Genomic DNA, 20641 nt, shown 5'->3' on the forward strand with positions numbered 1-20641 from the left:
GCATCAATTACTGTAGTTATTGTGACGCGAGCTTGTGAATATTTCCCATGTATGGACGCACATAGTCATTTAAGTGAACATTAAGTGTCGCGTTATTGGAATCACTGGTGGATCTCAAGAATATCTGTCATACTTGAGCGTATTTTGATGTCATCTTGCGTGATTTCTGATAATTTGTCTCCTTCACGACACTTTCTCATGATAATTTGGCTGATAGAAATCGATGGAGGCGCCTGGTGGTGAGAAAACACTTTCTTGTTTCAATGCTTTATTTACTAAAATTACACTATATAGTGAAGTCTTAGGTGGTAATTCTGATTATGAATTTTCTCAGTCTCTGGCTTGTTTGAGATCCTTTTCATGATGATTGCTTTTTGACTTGGATGAAGAGTGAAATTGTGGCGCACACTTGAAAGAAAAGAGACACAGTTTGAGCGAAAGAAGCTCTTTGGAGCTTTCAATGGAAAGCTTACCCATCATCATGCCGACGGATGTGAGGAATGTCAGTTGACAATTGATATCGAAGAGATGCCCAATGATGTTGCTTCCGGTGAATGTTGCCAATCTGCCGAACATCAGCGTTATGCACACCGCCGTTGCCCTCAAGTGGGTGGGAAAAACAGCCACAACAGACGAGTTGATCACCGAAATTGACACCCCGGCGAACATCAAGTGCAGACTCAGGAAGAACACCACAAGAGTGCGGCTAGTGACCCAAATGAGCGCCAATCCAATGGCCGCTGATCCTCCCAAGACAGACACTGTGCGAAATTTGAATTGAAATTGATTTAAATCTTCCACAGACACGCGATTCTTCTAAATCTATGTTGGTCAAGAGGTGTTATAACGGGTGAGTCATTCTTATTCCGCAGCTCAATCCCAGAAGAATTCAATTTAATCTCAAGATTCCTGCCCGCTGGACAATTCGCAACCCAATAAATCAAGACAAATTAGCATAGCGTCGAAGGCATTTTTTGCGCGACAAGATATCAATGTTTCGCGACTTCATTAAATTATTCAAAAACCATTTTTCTCAACTGATAGATACATATGCTTATTTCTAAAAAAAAAATAATAATACAATCTAGAGTTTTGGGGGTCAGTCGTCCGCGATGTTGAACTAGGAGGAAGACAATATGGCTCAAATCTGTACACTATAATTAAGCAACTTTAAATCGCCTCGAAGTTCTGAACATTTAAAAAAAAAATTTACTATATTTAAATTCTCTTTTGGAGATTTTTATTCAAAATTTGGCGAGAAAAATCTTAAAATAAGCATTTTCTGAAATTTTAATAAAGTTTTTAGTCATATAAATGTTTTTTAAGGCAATTAATAAAAATGTTCCCCAATTGAGCATGTTAATTAATGTTTTTGGGGTTGATTTTCTTATAAAGTCTTGCTTAATCACAAGAAGTTTAAAGTCTTGGCCAAAGAATGCATCTGTACACCACTTCCGACGTGATATCTCCCCTTGTTTTGCGCTTATGCTTACCAAGTAGTATTCTGCGACCGAAGAGCTTCACGAGAAATCCTAGGATAATATAGCCAGTGATGTAGAGCAATCCGTACAGCATGTTGTACATAAACGTGTCTGTTCCAATGGAGTCGTCGCAAGTGTCTTCCAAAAGCTCAAAGCTCGTCGCATTGGGTTTGAAGTCAAGAGTCTGACACAGAGTCAAACTATCGTCTCCCGCCTTCTGCAGCACTCGATTGACGATGTCCGGAAACCAGAGACCAACCCCTGCGCACCTGAAAGTGATCTCACAGCTCTTGAGAACCCTGAAATTTAGTGCTAAGGCCAAAAAGCTCTTACGTGTAAAACACTCCAAATTGCAGACTGCAGAAGATGATAAAATTCAGCACATAGGTTGACGACACGAGAGGCTTCATTTGGTTCAGCAGCGACTTGAGACATCCTAAATCCCCACCCTTCGTCTGGGCCTCCGACGAGATCTCGCTGATTCGCAGCTGAGTCGCTTCCGTGCCGGAATTCTTGGCGTGAATCCACTTCACAACAGCCAGAGCCTCTTCTGTTTTTCCCTGGCAAAGTAATTGGTCAATTGGTTTCCATTCAGACTGATAAATTGGAGTTACTTTGCATAATCTTCAGATGAAAATTTTTTCACCCAAAAGTGTGTCTTTTTGTGTGAACCGCTAAAATATGCCGATCATGAGGAGAATCACTTTGTCACAATCGAATGTTGTGCCATTGAAAATTCTCATCATCGCTCAAATTATTGTATTATTCAAATATCTTGAGATATCTTGAGACACTTGTGAAAAAGTGGAAAAAGTCTCTTGTTTTCGTGGCTTTTTTGCCTTTTTTGTCTTGGAATTGGAAGAATACTTGGAAGAATAAGAGAATGTTTAAAGTCCCTAAAATTTTGGGGAGAACGTTTGTTTTTTTTCATATTCTTTTTGCCGTTGGAATACGCCTACAGTGTCTAAGAACCGAGAATAAGATTACTTTTAATGGATTGGTCAGTTGGGGAAAAAAGATTAAAATAAATTGTACACAATTTATACGAAAATTCACCTTTTCACAATCGTATCTCTTTGGCCAATTATCGATAACATGGAAGACTTTCGACTGAAACAGGAATCGCGGGAGGACAACGACCGGGATCGAGGCCTTGAGGCCGTGCATACCTGTGAGGCAAGGAATTTCGGGCTCTCCGGCAGAATGCCAATTAGCACACCAGCCAAGATCCCGGGCAGGGTGTTGATGATCAGCTGCAGACGCCATGGACGGAAGAAGAAGCCCTCGTAGATCTCGAAAGCCCAGGTTTGGGGCAGCAGGATCCACGCCAGGCCCGCCACGAACACCGCGGAGAGTCCGATTGAGGTGCTGGTGAAGGAGATGACGGAATCTCGGTAGCGATTGCAATTGAACTCGCCCAGATACGCGTAGATCGCGGCTGATGGACCCGAGATGCTGCGGAGCGCGAAGAGAGACAATTATAAGGCAAAACATCGCGAGATAAGATGTGCAAATCTCAGCTAATCCGCCTACCTAACGCCTGATAAGAATCGCAGCACGACAAAGAGGGTGAAATTCTGCGCGACACTCGACAAGATCGTGATGATCGCCGTGCCGAATAGTGTGCACATGATCATCCTGCGGCGTCCTCTGGTGTCCGCCAAGTAGCCCCAGAAGTGGGATGATGTCAGTATTCCTGCGAAGAAGTGAAGATGCTCATCATGGAGTTCCGGAGAGGTGAATTAATGCTCAGCCATTTGACTGGTTGACATTATATTCATCAAGTTTATAACAGCGAACTCAAATTTCCTTATTGTTTATCAGAAAAGGTGAATTGGGTGAATTTATGTATACAAAAGGGGGAGATAAAGTAGTCAAAATCTACAAATCACTGCCTAATTTCAATTCTTTAGCCTGTTTGCACATTATTTGCACAGTTACAGTTAAATTCCTCAAGTCTTCATCAAATATTTCCCTGGATATTTCCGTCGGAACACACTTAAAACCTCCTTTTCTGCCTCTTTTTCCAACCATATCGTAAAATCATCACTCAGAAACTGTCTATGACAATTCAAATACATCTTATTGTCTTATGATTTGCTAATGAAATCAAAATTACTGGTTTTTCAAGTCTAAAATCCGTCTGAGAGCTTTCTCAAATGGACATTTTTCAAGCTCAAAATACTACTTTGGAATATATTTTTGACTTGATCACAATTTGCTCAAGATCAAAGAATATATGATTCTATCAATGAATAGTAATATTTGATGTTTTTGGTGGTTAAATCTGACTTAAACTAGTCACAGAATCCGAAAAAAGCAGTTATTAGCACGAAAATCAAATGAAATACAACGAATTTCCCGAATTACGCTATTTTGTTTGAACAAAAAGCAATAAGGACGAATATTGTTTATCCTATTTGAAAATAGGAAAAATATGGACTAATTAGTCCTTAGACTGTTGATATTGAGTAATTTTCTCCTAAAATTCTGTTGAAACTTGGTTAAAATCCACTGTTGATAACTTTAAGTCGACTTTATGTCTTCTACTGAACTGTTTACCGCACTTTTAGATCATATTATCTCCCCCTTGCGTAGATATCTTCATGTTCAATCGCATAATTGCGCGCCAGACGAGCAAAACTCTCCGATCTCATTGAAATGGGATTTGTGATAAGTCGAACGGCGGTTTGTTATTTTCCGGATGGCGCGAAGGTGTGTAAATTACCCAAAAAGCTGATAGCACTCAACAGGCCCTTATCAGTGGATGTCAGCTCAAGATCACACTGAGCCACCGGCATCAGCATGCCGATGCCCATCGACTCGTTGATCACCGTGAGCAGGCAAAGTCCCCCCGCGATGATGACCAGCATATGCACGCGGCCGAATCCTGCGGAAAGCAAGCAAATCCCTGTAATCCCTGTCCTTCGCCTGGTGGGGATTTCATGCACAAACCGAGCCTGTCGAGAGCCTCATCCAGAGAGATTTTCTCCCCTTCGTCACAACTCTTTCGCCCATTCTTCTCACTGTCAATCGACAACTTTTCGTCAATGGTAAAGATTCCACGATCATTTGCCACCATTTCGCGATCACTGCATGTCACCCTCGAAAAAAAGCGCCCCAAAAAATCCCCACGGAAAAGCTGATAATGAACTGCTGGGGACTCCGAGTCGCGTCAGCATTTATAAGTTCGCCGAGATGCTGCCGGTGATCTCTAGGTGTTCCTCGTGCTAATCCTCTGGGCAAATTTGCATGCGGATCAGAGATAAGTGGTGACATATTTCACGCGTGGTTGAAGATCAGCCCTGCGGAATTTGTATGGTAATCATGACTATTGTTTCTGAGGGTGTTGCAGTATTAATTTTATGTGTGTGCAATTAAAGTGAATTGTAGAAATGCATTTTTTGCCCGTCATAATTTGTTGCTTTGCGCAAAACATGTCGCTCAGTGGCGAAAAACAAGCCTAATCTCCACACTTTTCTCCACGGTTCAATCTCCGTTTGACAAAGGTGGGTTTTTCACGCGGATGAGAAATTTTATTGTCTAGCTTTTCCACCAATTTTTCCGCCCATTCATTAAAATTCTCCACGATGATCTTCAGACGATCTTGACGGTTAATATTCAAATGGATGAGCGCCACTTTTGCCCTCTGGTGGCATATTTTGAATTCCGAAGCAGTGTGCTGAAGAAAAAAAGCTCGTGGAGAAAATATGGGTAAGAAAAGGTGTGATTTTCTCTGGGAAATTGGCGCTAATTCGCGCCTTGCTTCGTTCTATCTTGAAGATGATTCCAAGGCGTCAAAGCGCAGAGGCGAGAGAGTGCCGGAAAATCCTGACTTTTTGCAGCCACCGAAGAAGCCTGGATTCTCAGTTTCCTGCCCGGGATCTTTCAAGAATTCCATCTACTGGCAGACACTCAGGCCTCCTGGAGTCTCTGACAGTGGTCAGGAGCAGGCACAGTCCGCTGAACTGCCTGCAATGCACGTCCCAGGAAGGTGGGAAGCTTCAGCGGCGCATCCGGAAGAGGACACGAGGCAGAAAGCTGCTCAGTACCAGGAACTCGTGGATGAGTGCAGTCAGAAGAGTGTGAAGACGATTGACAGTATCAAGAAATGGCTGATGGAGGTGGAGCAAGATGCACCTGACCACATGGCAGAAAGCTGCAATGAGACAAAGATCTCAAGCTTCTCAGACACTTCCTGGCTCAATAGCTTCAGCGCCGACGACAGGGACGCGTCGTCCTTCAATTTGGACACTCAGCTGTTGAATGACATCACTGGACAACAGAGCACTGCCGAGGAAGCCGAGGATTTCTCCCTGTCGCCCATCCTGGACATGATAGAGTCCAGTAGCGGATTTGTGAGTCCTTTTCGCCCTCAAGAGATGGATTTCGAGCAGGATTACTCAAGGAATGACCGGAATGACAGAGACTTCACGGGGGATTAAGTTAATCCACGTATATATTCAATAAACTAGACACAGAAAAGAATTCACGGTGTGCTGATCTTCAGGTTCTCCAGCTCTGCGATCACGTCCATGTGCTTGAAGCTCTCCGGCTGGTTGGTGAAGGTCTCCAGGAGCTGCAGTTTGTCCTGGGAGTTCTGGCCATAGTACAGCTGCAGCTGATTGGCCAGACACTGCGCCTCCTGGGCGTTGATCACCTGACTGTCGTACTCGCCGCGCATCAGCACAATTCCCTTCTCCCGGAACTCCGTGTAGTGCACAATGTTGAGACACTCGGGCGCGTTCTCCTTGTGCACCTGGTAGCAGAGCAGGGGCGTGAAGTGCACGGAGTTGGCGGCGAATTGCAGCATGATGAACTCGAAGCCCTGACTTCGTGGGATGGGCAGAACGAAGATGGGATGCGACTTGGCACGATTCTGCTGCAAATCGTATTGCTCCGTGGGAATCGCCGCCGCGATGACGTCCTTCATTTTGTGATACTCCAGCCAAATGGACCGGATCTCATCGGCAGACTTGCCCTCAACCAAATCTATCTTCATGATGTCGTCCAGCTTCTTGTGCGGAATTTCTCCCTTCTCCTTCAGCGACTCCTTCGGCTTCAGCAACTCACTGTAGCTCCTGGAAAGAGGGAGAAAGTCTCAGAGTTCCGTCAGAGAACAACATCTGCAGAGAAACTCACCTGGTTCTCTCCTCCGGAGCTGCCTTTTCCGGCTTCTTAACCTTCTCCAAATTGTCAACACGCGACAGAAACTCTTCCGGCGAGGTTTTCTGCAGCTTTGCTATCTTCTCCGCATACTTCTCGTAGTAGGGATTCTTCTCCTTCAGCTCCTCAACCACCTCCTTAGCTCTAGCACTCGCAGACATGGTCACTCCACGCGATACTCCTCTCCAAAACACAGGAATCCTCCTCACCAGCATTTCCCTTACGTCACAGCACAAAACTTCACTCAGCCACATAACCTCACATTGCACGAGCGCCAAAATCTCAATCACTTCCGGAAGAATTGCAGACTGACGAACAGGGATCTGTCGAGGCGGCTCTTGCAGAGTGGGCAGAGCATCGGACGGCGTTTCCACTCGATAACACCCTGCATCAGGCTTGTCTGGTCGATAACTTTCTTCTGCTTCATGTGTTTCTCCAGGCAATCCGTGCAGAAGACGTGACCACAGTTGGTCACCACGCCGTTCTCCACCTCGTCCAGGCATATCGGGCAGTTGTCTTGGCAATTCAATTTGCTGGAAATGTTCCCTGAAAGGAAGCACCGGAAGCCACACGAATACAATGTATAAACATCGAAGGAATCCATTGAAGTTTATTCCCCTTATTTCCACATATTTCCACACTCCTCACCCATAGATCTGAGCTGACAACGTGCATACATCCTCTGCTGAAGTTTTCCTGGCCGCAAATCAGAGAATTCAACACGAAATGTTTGCTAAAAACTCGGGAAAAAATTTCTGAAGAAAATTTTTCACAATAAAAAATTAACGGTAGAATTGAGGCGAAATTTGGGTGTCATTGAAGGGTTTCACTGCGGCGAAGAGTGGCGAACAAAAAGTTCTGACCGTGCTTTTTTGTTTATAATTGTGCTGATTCCCTTTCCTGGCACTTCCTGGCCACACATCGGCAGCCATGGCGAGCATTTCATCCACAGAGGAGCCGGGAATGCAGCAAATCGACCTCATGAAGCTGAATTTGCAGCAGTTGACGCAGCTAAAGAGTCAGCTGGATCAGGTATTTAACCTCAAAGTGCGAGTGTGGGGGTGGATTTAATGTCTCTTCCTGCCCTCGCGGGGCGCCTTGCAGGAGTTGGGCGTGTTCCAGGAGTCTCTGCAGACGCTAAAGATGGCCAAGAGCAAATTCATGGGCTCCAAGGAGAGCCTGGAGCAGTTCAAGCCGGAGTGGAAGGAGAAGGAACAGCCCGTCTTGGTGCCACTCACCGGAAGCATGTACGTTCCGGGAGTGATAAAGCAGGTGGACAACGTGATCATTGACGTGGGCACGGGCTACTATGCTGAGAAGGTAATCAAGGAATGTCAGAGAGAGAGACTGAGAGAGATTTTCACGGGTTTCCGGGGGAATTCCAGGATGTCGTCGGTGCGAAGGATTACTTCAAGAGGAAAGTGGACTTCGTGCAGGAGCAGGTGGAGAAGATCGAGATGCTGGGCTTCGAGAAGTCCAAGATTCGAGATGCCATCATGGATGTGATGGAAATCAAGCTGGCACAGCTGCAGAAGCCCGCTTAAACTCACCTCAGCCTAACTCAACGCACTTTCCTCACGTCCAGGAGCATCACAATCCCGGACACTCATCAGCAGATTGATAAATATACTAAAAATTTCAATTTATTCATCCCTCGTGTGTTCCAAAACCTGCCCAAGACCGCCTTCCGGACGCGCTCAGCCGGCGAGTGTTGCCTTGAGCTCTCCGGACGCGAGCAGCTCCTTGACGATGTCCAGGCCGCCGATCAGCTCGCCCTTCACGTACACCTGCGGATACGTGGGCCAGTCCGAGAAGGTCTTCAGGCCCTGTCGCACGTCCTCGTCTGTGAGAATGTCGAAGGTGTCGTACGAGACGCTGTTGAGAAGCAAAGATGCAAATGAGGCGAATTCAGCGCGCGTGGCCAGAAATAGGCGCCCCTTGACCCCAGACACTCACCCCGTCTCGTTGACAATGGCGATGAGCTGCTTGGAGAAGCCGCAGCGCGGCGCACTGCGATCGCCCTTCATGAAGATCATCACCGGATGGCGACTAATCAGCGCCTTCAGGCGCTCCTCGAGTTTCCCCTTCTCCGACGTCGCCACACCCGCCAGCTTCTCGCACTTGCTGGTGAAGGCGGCAATCTGCACGCCATCCACGCGGTCCAGCGCGCTGCCCGCGCGGAAGAACACAACTGTGGGCACAGCCTCGATCTGGTGCTTCATGGAGATCTCCGACAATTCCTCCGCCGGCACGCTGATGAACTGCACATCCGCGTAGGCCGGCTGCGCCGACAGATCCGTGGCAATGTCCAGGACTTGCTTGCACTGCTCCGCCCAGTCCGCCGTGAAGATCGCCACGGTGGGCTTGGAGGAACTGCGAAGGAGTCACGAAACGTAACCTCACAATCCAGCGAGTATCTCTCAAGCGGTGATTTTCCACTCACCTGATCAGCTTGCCGTACTCCTCGGCAGTGGCCACAATAAAGACAACCATTTCTGGTCAGAAAATGCCCTCTCTTCCCGGGATTTTGCCTGAAAACTGACTGGAGAACGAGTGAAAGTCGCGAAGATTATCACCGGGGAATCACTACAAATGTGATTTCAGCTGAAATGCCATTGACAGGTTCCGAAAATGAAGCCCGGGATTTTTTAAAACACACAGAGAGTAAATGATGTAAATGGAGTTAATTTATTACAAAATAGAGAAAATTGTACGCAAAACCGGCCAGAGGAATGTTCTAGCTGCACACCAGGCCCAGATAGTCGTCCATAAGAGTGCCGATGGCGAACTGGCAATGAAAAAACAGGGATCAATCGACATTCTTGCACATTGTGATTGATAAATTTTACTCACAATTCCCGTGGCGTCCACTCTCGTGCCCACAATCTTGAGTCGGATCTTGTCTTCGGCCGCAATGACCACATCCTCGTCCTTGGACTTGTAGCAGGGCGGATTCCCATTTGGACAGAACTGCATGTCAGCGGGAATTGACTGCAAAAAGACACTCTCATTACACTCCCAAGCCCGGGAAGGCGGCGAAAACAGTTCACAGGACTCACGTGGTGGGAGATGAAGCACGACAGAGGCCCAATCTCGGCGAACATGCCCACTTTATTCACCTGCGTGACCACAGCGTCCAGCACTTCTCCCTTGAACGGCCGGAAAACGATTGCTTTGTACTTGACTGGATACACGACAAATCCCTGGCCGGGCTGTATTATTCCCGATCCGATGTTGTCAATTGTGGTCACGGCTATCACGAATCCGTACTTTCCCGTGCACGTTCCCTCCACTTCCGTATACAGCTTCTGCTTCACCGTCTCAAGGAGTTGAGGCCCAAAGTAGCGCGGATGGAGCAGAATCTCGTGCTCCAGGGAGATCTGCAGTGGAATGTCAAGATGCACAGGGTGCTAAAGGGATTCGCTGATGCACAATCAAGAGATACTCACGTGATAGAACATCTTTTCCGTGTGATTTTTGCACTTTTTGGGGGAAAATGCCGCTTTGTTTACTATTTTGCACGCGCTGACACTTTAGCACTGTGAAGTTGGCTGCGAATTTGCCGTAAAAAGACGCCAAAAGGGCGCGTAAAAAATTATCGGATCAAACCGTGAATGGAAATAATAAAAGCTGGATATTTAGCATAAATTACTCCTTCTCAGGAAATAATATTTAATAGTTCCAGCCAAAATACTCCAAAAGTCATCAGTTCTACCGCAATTTGAGGAATTAGGGAAGAAAGCTACGCTTAGCCGAGACACAAAGCGAAATTCGGTTGACTTTTCGATTGATTTTCTATTTTGTAATTAAAACACTTTTAATAGGAGAAAATCCACTTTTAGAGCATAATTTCTTTAATTTGCACTGTAATTTTATCCATTTATTTAATGCTCTATTTCAATTGTTATCACAAATGGTTTAACAACAAGAAGTGGCGAACAAAAAGCTCTAAAGAAATTCACTTTTCTAAGTTGTACAATTTTATATTTCCACTATTATTATTTCTATAACATTTTCAGTGTTTCATAAATGGGCGAAGAACAAGGCGAAGAAGGATTTAGAGAAGCAATTATATTTGTTTCCAACTCGTGAGAGTGGCAAAAGTGTGTAAAACTATTTTGAAACGAGCTCAAGTAGGCAAAATTATCTACTTTTTCTCACTTTCCATCTCTTTTCGGGGAACGAGGAAGGAAACCTATAATTACTCTTATCCTAATCGTCTTTAAATGAAATCATCGTGTCGCTTTTGCTGTCTTTAAATCCCTCTCAATGGCCATAAAGAATTCGCTCACCCCTTTTGACGGTGATGTCTTTGAGATTGCGAATCGTGGGAGACACGAGTTTTCCATTTGCTGTGCAAAAGATGTCTTTACCGTCTCGAGTGAGGTGTTTTTGTGTATCACTGAAGGATCTTGGAGTGTTGTGCGAGACAAGGAGGTAAAAAAGAGTCGCGCGAGAGTGCATAAAACCTGAACAGACAAATAAACAAGGAGAGAAAGTTTTCAGCGGAGATGAAATTAAATTATTAAAATGATTTTGCTTGCCCTTCTTGCAGTGGAGGAAAGTCTCAAAGGAATATACTTCGTCTGCAATTTATCCTGGGCGAAAGAGAGCTGGAGTTTGTTTGCAGGACGACTTCCGGAACATGCCGAAAATGGCACAAACACGGTGCAGAAGAATTGCAAAAAAGAGTCTCTTGTGCATTTTTCCCACTCTTATTAGATATACTTTCTAATAAAATGGGTGAGACAAGGAGTCACTGCACGAAGGCTAGAATTATCTAATTGAATAAAATTGAAGGGGTTACTAATATTGTAATCTCAGTGTCACTTTGGCTTCAGATGTTGTTCTCGAAGAACAAATAGTTATTGAATCTTATTATCTCTTAAATATGTAAATATGAAATTAATGAACACAATTACATCGCTTTAGACTGATATTTCACGGCGTCACGTGTCTTGTCTTAAGACCGAGCAGCGATCTTAATCACATCGATCAGAAAATTCATTTTCTCCTTAATTTCCCACTCTTTCTCTATATTCCGCACAAACTTCTCGAATCCGCTGTTTTTGAGATATTTTCTTAGAATTCCAGAAACAGTCTTTCCTGTGAAACGACGAAAAATGGAATCAGAAGAACAAGAAAGCCTTTTTTTCTTGTGTGGCTCTTGAAGCCTATTATTAACAAACCCCTTGAATTGAATTCTGGCTATATAGAAAAAGTTTTTCTCCCCCTTTGAGGGCTGGGGGAAAAAAATCCACAGAGAGAAGGAGAGGTAATTAAAAGGTCTTTTCGCTTCCCAGTTTATCCCAAATTATTAACCAGGATGCACGATTTTGCCCCAGAAGGCGAAAAACTCACCCGCTTCCGACTCTCACTTCCTCTCGCACCCCTCAAACGGCAGAGAGCATCCCTCGGGCGGGACTCACATGTGATGCCTTTGTTGGATGGGCGCAGGAGAAAAGAAAAAAAATGATCCGGCAAGAAGAATTCCGGGGAATTTTAATTGCAAGGCAGGATGAATTGACTAAATGAACCCGCGTGTTTTCTAACAAGAATTAATTTAAACTTCCATTTCTTTCCAAGAGAATTCACCGCGTCATCTTCGCGACTTGGCATTCTCAATGGCTTTCCTCGCCCCGTCGTTCGATGGCCTCGAGAGGGGGGGAAACTCATTGGATTTTCAATTAAATAAGCCTGAGGGGTGATTTTTATTTTGGGTGAAAATTAGCCGCACGGAAGTAGCAAAAAGCCAAAAGAAAATGAGCCGAAATTTGCTCAATGTGTTTACAAGAGGAAGAAAGATTGTAACAACAATCATCGATGTCGAATAAATTAACTTTTCCCAAAACTGTGTATCAATGATAATTAACCCTCAACGAAGCGATATTGGTGGAAAAGAGTGGAATTTTGTGGAATTTTGAATATACAGAAAAATGCGTAAAAAGCCTTATTTGGAATTTGGATTGTAAAAGTTTTTATATTTTCGGTTATGATTTATTTTAATAACCCCTGTTTTTATTAATCATTCCCTTGAATTACACTTTTCTTGTTTTTCTGCTACACATTCAAATTTGTAATATAAAACTCCATTTCCCAATTAATATATTTTTTTGTTAATTAATTTCCATGTTTTACACTCTCAAAATTTATTCACTGATTTAATTATCGAATATTATCGCAATAGATTATATTATGTGTTTCTGCACACGATATTTTATCCTCTCTTGTCACACAAAAAGCAATGACACGCCATTGAAAGCTTTCAAATAATCAATGGTGATGATGTTCCCTCACTCCTGACGGAGTCCAGGAAGCACATGCTGTCCTCCTGGCCGTGCGAAGGGATGGGCGAGGGATGAGGGGGTGGCGATGCGAGGGACTCGAGAGTGTATTTATCAAGTGCGGAGGAGAAACTTTGTCGTCCAACTATAAATATTGATTCTGTGTTCCGTGGAGGAACTTTTCTAAAATTGACTTTATGGCTCTAATGTTGGTGTTCGCCGGGGGAAAAAAACACATTCTTCCACCCCAAAGATACACCCTCCTTTTGCACAGCTAATGGGGTAATAAAGAAGGTAAAAATTTGTGTACTGCAGACTGCACCTGAAGTGCATAAAAAATGTGGCAAATGGCGTTTTCTTCGAGTCTCCGTGCTGGCCAGAAAACTCGTCTGCGAGAGACTTTCGCCGCGCCACCAAGGAGGAGATATTTCATCAGAAGTGCTTTACAGCTCCTTTTAATAACCAATTACCGCATTTCTTTAAACTACTCTTGATTCTTACTTAGAAACAATTAATCAATAATGCTTTTTTGAGGTTATATGATCAATTGAAGACGAATTTAGTCACTAATTAAGACATAAAATCAGAATTTCTTACGCTGAAGGTGAAAATATTTCTATTTTTCGCCTGAATTAGACGATTTGTAAAGATATAGAGCTGAAAAACAGTTTTAAAATCAAACATAACCTCAATAATTAACAAGTTTAATAGAGTTTTGTCTTGAACGCGATATTTAACACAATATCACTGATTTATCAATAGAATAACTAGAAAAATAAATTTCCAACTCTGTAATTGACTCATAACCTCAAAATTTATTCAGAATTATTCCAGAAAAATTAATATACTTAAGAAATTCAAGTAGGAGACATATTTTCCCCTTGCGATAGACAGCTCAAAGGCAAAAAGAAGTTTTGGTAAACTTGGAAATTTGCCTAGCAAAGAGCGACGAGGGAAAAAGGAGTCACTGGTAATTCTATTTATTTTCTCCCCAGTGTTCAACGAGTTTGAGTTAGAGTAACTTGTGGTCCTCAAGTGTATTTTCATCCTTTTTCCCTGCGTGCAATATATTTTATTTCAACTTAATTACACCAATAATTTATCACTCGTCAATCCTTCCCTGGAGGGGGGAGTGAATGCTCAGTTAAAGAAATCTTTTGCATCTTTCAACCACCGAAAGAGGCCCATTTGTCTAACAACATCCCTTCTGCCTCACGCCTCTTTCAATTCATTGTCTCCACGGCCAAGGAAATTTCCATTAATCTTCCTCCTTATGCCACCCGGAGAAAGCCATCCCACGGCTCTCCCGGCAAACCATTTCAACCAGAATATCTCACGGATAATTTATTGGGCGACTCGAGAGTATGATTTTTTCACGAGGCGAAGGACCACTTCGGCGTCCTCGAGTGTGAAGAGGATGGCGCTTGTCTTGCGGTTGGTTTTCAAGTGCAAGACAACCACAGAAACACCTTTGCTTGGCAGTTTCTCCTTCTTAGGCATTGTTTGAATATCTCCGTCAATGCCTGTGGTCTGCGGAGGAATGCTCAGGGTATACAAAGTCACAGGACTCGGCATTTTCTGTGGTGTGGCGCATAAAAAGCCATGTGAAATATGCTGTAATCATAAATTTCTCCCAGGACACTCTGAACACACTCATCCTGGCACGTGGTTTTCGGGATTTTCTGCAAAACATTCTCAAGCGAGAGTCAGTGTGATTTTGCCTCTTCTTCAAACGCATTTATCATCGATTTAATTATTTACAGCACAGAATCAATGGATGCAAGGAATCAATCTCATCTTGACGCTGAAATCCTTACCTTTTCCACCCCCCAGATAAAGTGGCGAGTCAATGGGGGATCCCTTTTGGCTGCTCATGTGGCGAGAAGCCAGGAAAAAAGGGCCTCAAGATTGTGAGGATGGGGAAGATGATAAAGTTTCCTTTTTGTCCCAATAGACTTTTGCAGATGGTCAAACATTAAAGTGATTAAATAAGGCAGAAGAGGAAATATTTAATCTCCATCTGGTATTTTAATCTTCACCAATCAGTCTTGAAGTTATTTTGGGGATTTGTCATTAAGGCAGCCCCAAGGGTGAGACACCAATGGCACAATCCGGGGGAGTCTCTGTTTTGGCAGAAGGGTGAGCGTGGAGTTTTTGCGTGAGCGAGGAAACATTCATTCTTCATAAATTTTAAAGCGGCCAAATAACGAGCAGCTTCATCATGATAAAGTGTATCGCGTTTATCCATGGATGGGCTCCAATTTAGAGTGTGACAGTGTCTTCTAACCCTCTCTCTTTGCGCCCACCCATTTATTCATAGGAATAGAAAATTGGCGGAATTTCGGTTCAAGTTTTTCGGTTTTCCTCGTCACCACTTTCTTCACGACTGAGTTGATCCAGTCATAGATTGTCGGTGCGAATCTGCAAACTCTCTAGTCTAGTTTCTGATAAATTCCAAGAGGGCAAATCGTGTCTAAAATAAGAATTCCTAACTTACTGTGCTTAGATTAAGAAATATTTGAAACTATAACCTCACTTTCCTGACTTAATTTCATCAATCTTCTATAATTTGTGAGGTTATGTATGAAAGTAATAGCAGTTTTGTTATTATTTCTTTGTATTAACCTTAAATTCTGTATTTTGAAGACATTTTTATAAGAAGAACTACGTAGAAAACAATAAAAAACGTCCTGAAATTCAGAAAATCTATTTTTTGTTTATGTTTCACTTAAAGAATGTGTTTTTTTTACTACTAAAAATACTGAATTCTGTCAAATATTGGTAATTTTTCCCTAATTTTGCATCAGAATTCATATTTTTGAGGTTATTTATTATCTAAATTTGTTTATCGGTGCAATAACTCCCCCTTGATCAATCCTAATCTTTATCTGTAAAGCATTTGGCAGAAATGTGGCAACTCTCGTGCTGGCAAATGTGCGGGGTGTGTTCGTGGCGGAGGAAATGGTGGAAAAGGGTGAGGTGGCAATATACAATGCGGGGTGCGATATAAGAAAATTGAGAACGGGGGTTCGGATGGTGGCAAAAGGTTCATAGACAATTTATTTCACCATCATGTTCTTCACCTTCTGCGAGGGACTCATTTTGATCATTGACGGGGATGAGACCCTTTCTTCGTTCGCAAGGGTGGCAAAATAATAAATTGTGGACCATTTTATGATTGACACTGTATTATATTTAAGGGAGAAATCTGGCGAGGGTCAATTGAAAGCACTTGTGCTGTATTGAGATGTCTTGTGTTTTTCCTCCCGGACTTCCACTGCGTGTTTCTACATTCCCAAAAGAGAAAGAGGACAAAAGGCAGAGAGGGAAGAAATACGGGGACAACACCCTTCGACAATTGGACTCTATCAATAGGCGATTTTCCTCTTTCTTCCACCCCCGCCTCAGATTTCTCTGTCTCGCCACAATTTCCTCCGATATATCATGGATTTTTTGCGCTCTGGCCTCTCGCCATTGGAGCGGAAGTGCGGGTGATTTTGCCACCCAGCGCATTTCTCTCCATTCCGCCCCTTTGCTGTAAGTCAATTACGTGACATTTAACATATAAATCAGGTGTTTAGAAACACTCTCACTCGAAACTTTCCAATTCGATTTGCCCCAGTGTCTCTCATCGTTACTCCCAAGCTTTTGAAGGGACGAACAAAGTTTATTTATATAATGAGCTTTCGCGACAGGAAAATTGTGGTTTTCCTTCTTGTCCATGAGATGAGCAATTGTCGTGATGATAAGAAGATAATGCCGCTGGCTATTAATTCTGTGTAGATTCTGCAGTTAATTGCATTTTTCTTCATATTCTTCCAATTCTTAAGCAAATTCATCATTTCCGCAATGAGTTGATGAGTGTTCTTCTGAAAATAACCAAGACAAAGTCTGCTCTCTTCAATGGTTATTTCAATTTCATGACCTACAGGTGAATTCAGTTCGTTTTTCTCCCCCCTTTTTGGTTGACATTCAATTAAGGCGCTATTTTTGCTGCACATCTTCAAGTCTTCAACTCAGCATTCATACAGGATTTTCTTGTATTAATCAGCGTTTAATTATTTGGCTGAAATACTAAAGCATTTACAGTGAACGACAATTGAATAAGGAACGGCTGAAATGTGAGAATTCATGCTTAAATTGTCCTTCTTTTTCTCTCACTCACTGTATTTCTTATTCAAATCTCTTCTCTTTTCCTCCGTTTCACTTCCCAAGTCATCTTGGATGGCTTCCAAGGGTGGTTTTGCCTTTACTCTCTCTGCAAAAAAAATACTTAGATGAATTCATTCCGAATAATTTATTATGGATGGGCTTTAATATGAGTCGAGAGACCATTAAAAGCTTCTTTTTTTCGCTTCTGAGAAAATTCATTCCCTCCTGAAACATGGTGAAAATCCTCAATGATGGCTTAAAGGCGGCTGGAAGATATCGTGAAAATTGATCAAGATGAAATGGCGTGGAAGAAAATTGGCGGTAAAACTTATGTTAGAAATTGAGTCTTTGACTTGCAGTGAAAATCAGGTAAATTCGAGGGGTTTTTTTTTCTCTACATTTCATTTTCCTTATTTCCACTTCCTTTTGCTCTCTGTTTCTTTTCGTTTCCAGTCTTCGAATTGTGATTTATGGGTCATATTTTTTTTATTACAGAAAGATTTTCGTATTAAAAACACATTTTGTGTTTATGTTTCCTTTTTCAATGTAAATATCAAATGCCAATAATACTTTTTTGCCAAGGGTTCAACAATGGGGAAAATTCGCCGAAGAAGAGGAGAAACTCAAATAAGCTCCTAAAAGCAGTTCTCAGAACAGTTGAATGTAATTCAAACTAATTCTAAAAGCTTTTGAGTGAAATTTTCTCAAAACTATTTTCTGGCAAATTCTACAAATATTTTAAGTAGAATTTAGATTTATTTTAATCTCAATTATGTTTTGTTTTATCTTACCAAACATTGTAAACACAGGAGAAAAACTCATGAAAAATGTAAATTTCTAGGGAAAACCACAGAGGATTTGCAGTGAGTTGCATTGTGAGTGTGCAGAATAAAATGCGTTGATGATGAGGGGAAAAGTATGTAGAAAGTTCTCCAAAGCTTCATTCCATTAAGTTTGCAGCCCAGTGAAAATGTTAAACAGTGTATCATTTGAGAGGCGATCCTTCGGCAAAATGAACTTCCATCTCTGTTGCACTGCATAATGGAAGGGGGTGGGAATCACGAGGGAGAATGCGGGAGATTTTGCACTATTTTATAATTAAATGCAGAGGGAAAAACTGATGGTAACTGAAAGAGTAATTTCCGGATTTGCATCCTGGGCTGTGCGCGGGGGTGTGGAAAAAAGCGTGATATTCTTCTTGCCATATAAATAGGGGTGTATAATAGAGGAAAAGAGCATTTTGTTGAGCGGTGATGTGCGATGAAGGAGGAGGAGGAGGAGGAGGAGGAGGAAAAAAATGAGTGTCGGGATGAGATGGGAAAATTGAGCAAAATTGTGAATTATTTGTTGGTAAAATGACTGTGTGTGTGTGTGTTTGTGTTCTTCTCTAGTCTCTAAAGTAGGAAATATGACATCAATTATTCTCTTGTGAGGATTTCCAGCCCAACACATGCGAATGCTTGAGTCGCAGGAGGAAAAATTTGCCTATCTTCAATCTTGCCTTGTCGTTTTACTTGATGTTGAACTAACATTTTCTCGTCAACATTGCCGAATTGTGCTGTTTGCTTATGTAAATTGACTATATATGGCGTGTCTCATGCTGGAAGCTTCTCTAGTCTCTTTCCCCACCAACACACTCTGGCAACACTAGACAATCTTCCAGATGCGATGGTATTTTGTGACAAGGCCACAAACTATACAGATCGCACGCCAAGAAGCAAGAGATGAACTATCAGTCATTTTGCAGTTACTCCGCAAACCACACACAGCCCGCCCTTCATATATGATTGCGGTGCGCTCGACAGTCTTAAGCGTCTCTCTGTGCCTTTCCTTTGATCAATGCTATAAAATTACACGACACTCAGCATCGCGATTTATCCGCCAAGGAGCCATATGTACATATAAAGGGTGTCGCATTCAAAGGGAAACGCGATATGCACGACTTCCGGTGGTTCTTGAAGATTAAATTAAGGCACAAATCTGCTGTTTGCAGCGGAGGCGCCTGGTGAAAGCTCTTGAGATCAGCAAAAAAAATTAATATAGGGGAAGTCGGGTCCACTTCGGTCGCTAGAGTTTGGTGATGTCAAATCCAACTTCCAACCCTTGTTCAGCCATTTGTTCAGCCCTTGTGAAATGGATCGAGCTCAAATTTTAGTGTGTTCCTTAAATTTGAACACTTTATAAGATAACTTGATAAAAACACCGCTAGGAGCGCTAAAGTTATAGTGATTCAAGTTTTCAATTTTTAATTTGCTGTAAATCTTTTTTCTTTTTGTCCAATTTTAGTGTTTTAGGACTCGTTGAAAAGGTCTTGCAAAACTTAACAACTATTTGGAACAAAATAAATTTGAAATTTGAGCTGCTAATTTCAAATTTCTTAAGTGTATTTCAATACATGGTTTGAAATTCAATTCATTCTTGGCGTTTTATGTTCTTTGTCACGGTATTAAATCGTCTTGAAGGCAACAGTTAATAAGAGAGGCGGCTTGGGGTGCATCCCTGCGCTTTGGCCTGTAATTTAAAAGCACTCCTGTGGGCACAGTGATTGCATTGGATGACATATGGTGAGGTGAGTGAACTATCATCACGCACACAACAGTTTCTACAGTTTCTAATCAACATTAATGGTTTCCATCTTCATTTATTTTCGCACACCCCTGAGTAATGTCTTGATGAGAGCATGTCGAGGGTGCAGAGTGTTCGCTCGCAGCGACGAAATGTCGATTAACCCAAGCACAAGATGACGTGGAAACGCTGGGGTAATAAGAGGGAAGTTGGAAAAGAAATCACTATATTGGCTCTTCTATTTCAACTAACAAGGATTTTTTTTGCCTCTCTCCGACTCCCATCCACTTCCTGCACGCCTCTCTCGTGCCCTGCGGAGGAAGAAAGCAAAGGTTTATGTTGGAGATTTCTCACAACCCCCGCCCGAAAATCATCCACCCCTCGGCGAAGGGACGTGTGTGTGTGTGTGTGTGCGGAAATCATTGGGGTAGGATAAATGAGACAGAGATAAATAGCACTTGCTAATACTCGCTTACAGCACGATGTCACGAGAACATTTTCTTCCTGGGCGAGAATGTTCCAAGCCAAGACGTGCCTCAGACCAGTTGAGAAATTCATTTGCCTGCGAGCGCGTAATTTTAACAAATTTCCCGGAAATAAATATCGATTTGCCATCTCTCGGGACTTTTTGCGCCAATTTGTATTTATTATTTGGATCATCATCAGCGCCCAATTTCGCATGGCGCGCGCGGGGGTGACTTTTCCTCCCCGGAAGCACCCAATTTGCTCATTGCAGCCTTTTACCTAAAAATCCATTACACATCAAGCTAAATTGTACATTTGCCCCAGCTTCCCGGGGTGACGGGAAAGTTTTGCAATTGCCCAGGAAAAATGCCTGGAAAATACTTCCGAGAGAGTGAGAGAGAGATACTAAATGCACAGCCGAAAAATACTGTGGAGAGCCAATAAAACTTATCGCTGGCGAAGGCAATCAAGAAGCGCCCAATAAAAGCATTTTATGTACGGTCAGAGTATTTAAAGTCAATGGGGATA

General features: G+C 42.8%; 5 protein-coding genes across 5 annotated transcripts; 1 reads left to right on the forward strand and 4 right to left on the reverse strand.

Moving 5' to 3' along the window:
• Nucleotides 1-251: 251 nt before the first annotated feature.
• On the reverse strand, nt 252-4633 carry LOC132257175 (synaptic vesicle glycoprotein 2B). The gene is made up of 8 exons (XM_059753964.1): nt 4437-4633; nt 4210-4371; nt 3015-3177; nt 2651-2936; nt 1815-2041; nt 1494-1750; nt 474-761; nt 252-408 (listed from the first exon to the last, which is right to left on the reverse strand). Exons 1-8 carry the CDS (start codon nt 4561-4563, stop codon nt 359-361), a joined length of 1560 nt encoding a protein of 519 aa, XP_059609947.1. The 5' UTR covers nt 4564-4633; the 3' UTR covers nt 252-358.
• Nucleotides 4634-5924: 1291 nt separating this feature from the next.
• Nucleotides 5925-7406, reverse strand: LOC132257148 (ATP synthase mitochondrial F1 complex assembly factor 1). The gene is made up of 3 exons (XM_059753934.1): nt 7296-7406; nt 6624-7193; nt 5925-6562 (listed from the first exon to the last, which is right to left on the reverse strand). Exons 2-3 carry the CDS (start codon nt 7148-7150, stop codon nt 5971-5973), a joined length of 1119 nt encoding a protein of 372 aa, XP_059609917.1. The 5' UTR covers nt 7151-7193; nt 7296-7406; the 3' UTR covers nt 5925-5970.
• A 74-nt stretch (nt 7407-7480) lies between these two features.
• Nucleotides 7481-8297, forward strand: LOC132257125 (probable prefoldin subunit 5). Its single transcript, XM_059753897.1, has 3 exons — nt 7481-7679; nt 7752-7967; nt 8033-8297. Exons 1-3 carry the CDS (start codon nt 7578-7580, stop codon nt 8189-8191), a joined length of 477 nt encoding a protein of 158 aa, XP_059609880.1. The 5' UTR covers nt 7481-7577; the 3' UTR covers nt 8192-8297.
• LOC132257123 (glutaredoxin 3) lies at nt 8273-9238 on the reverse strand. The gene is made up of 3 exons (XM_059753895.1): nt 9091-9238; nt 8604-9020; nt 8273-8522 (listed from the first exon to the last, which is right to left on the reverse strand). Exons 1-3 carry the CDS (start codon nt 9138-9140, stop codon nt 8345-8347), a joined length of 645 nt encoding a protein of 214 aa, XP_059609878.1. The 5' UTR covers nt 9141-9238; the 3' UTR covers nt 8273-8344.
• Nucleotides 9239-9312: 74 nt separating this feature from the next.
• Nucleotides 9313-10190, reverse strand: LOC132257124 (DNA-directed RNA polymerase II subunit RPB7). Its single transcript, XM_059753896.1, has 4 exons — nt 10097-10190; nt 9707-10027; nt 9501-9638; nt 9313-9435 (listed from the first exon to the last, which is right to left on the reverse strand). The coding sequence occupies exons 1-4, from the start codon at nt 10106-10108 to the stop codon at nt 9385-9387; spliced, it is 522 nt and encodes a 173-aa protein (XP_059609879.1). The 5' UTR covers nt 10109-10190; the 3' UTR covers nt 9313-9384.
• Nucleotides 10191-20641: the final 10451 nt, after the last annotated feature.

This window comes from Phlebotomus argentipes, unplaced genomic scaffold (assembly GCF_947086385.1).
Source record: "Phlebotomus argentipes unplaced genomic scaffold, Phlebotomus argentipes genome assembly contig_42, whole genome shotgun sequence".
Classification (NCBI taxonomy): Eukaryota; Metazoa; Arthropoda; class Insecta; order Diptera; family Psychodidae; genus Phlebotomus; species Phlebotomus argentipes.

Excerpts from the sequence above, each read along its gene's own strand:
- LOC132257148 (XM_059753934.1), bottom strand. The coding sequence starts at position 7,150 with ATGCCTGGACGAGGTGGAGAACGGCGTGGTGACCAACTGTGGTCACGT. Across the intron at positions 6,563-6,623 it reads GCTCCGGAGGAGAGAACCAG|GAGCTACAGTGAGTTGCTGA; the intron begins GTGAGTTTCTCT and ends CCCTCTTTCCAG.
- LOC132257124 (XM_059753896.1), bottom strand. Across the intron at positions 9,639-9,706 it reads CGTGCTTCATCTCCCACCAC|TCAATTCCCGCTGACATGCA; the intron begins GTGAGTCCTGTG and ends GTCTTTTTGCAG. Across the intron at positions 9,436-9,500 it reads GAGTGGACGCCACGGGAATT|TTCGCCATCGGCACTCTTAT; the intron begins GTGAGTAAAATT and ends TTTCATTGCCAG.
- LOC132257125 (XM_059753897.1), top strand. The coding sequence starts at position 7,578 with ATGGCGAGCATTTCATCCACAGAGGAGCCGGGAATGCAGCAAATCGAC. Across the intron at positions 7,680-7,751 it reads TAAAGAGTCAGCTGGATCAG|GAGTTGGGCGTGTTCCAGGA; the intron begins GTATTTAACCTC and ends GGCGCCTTGCAG. Across the intron at positions 7,968-8,032 it reads CGGGCTACTATGCTGAGAAG|GATGTCGTCGGTGCGAAGGA; the intron begins GTAATCAAGGAA and ends GGGGAATTCCAG.
- LOC132257175 (XM_059753964.1), bottom strand. The coding sequence starts at position 4,563 with ATGGTGGCAAATGATCGTGGAATCTTTACCATTGACGAAAAGTTGTCG. Across the intron at positions 762-1,493 it reads CGGTCGCAGAATACTACTTG|TGTCTGTCTTGGGAGGATCA; the intron begins GTAAGCATAAGC and ends AATTTCGCACAG. Across the intron at positions 409-473 it reads ATCCGTCGGCATGATGATGG|TGTGCGCCACAATTTCACTC; the intron begins GTAAGCTTTCCA and ends TTTTCTTTCAAG.
- LOC132257123 (XM_059753895.1), bottom strand. The coding sequence starts at position 9,140 with ATGGTTGTCTTTATTGTGGCCACTGCCGAGGAGTACGGCAAGCTGATC. Across the intron at positions 9,021-9,090 it reads GAGTACGGCAAGCTGATCAG|TTCCTCCAAGCCCACCGTGG; the intron begins GTGAGTGGAAAA and ends ACTCCTTCGCAG. Across the intron at positions 8,523-8,603 it reads GCCATTGTCAACGAGACGGG|CGTCTCGTACGACACCTTCG; the intron begins GTGAGTGTCTGG and ends GCTTCTCAACAG.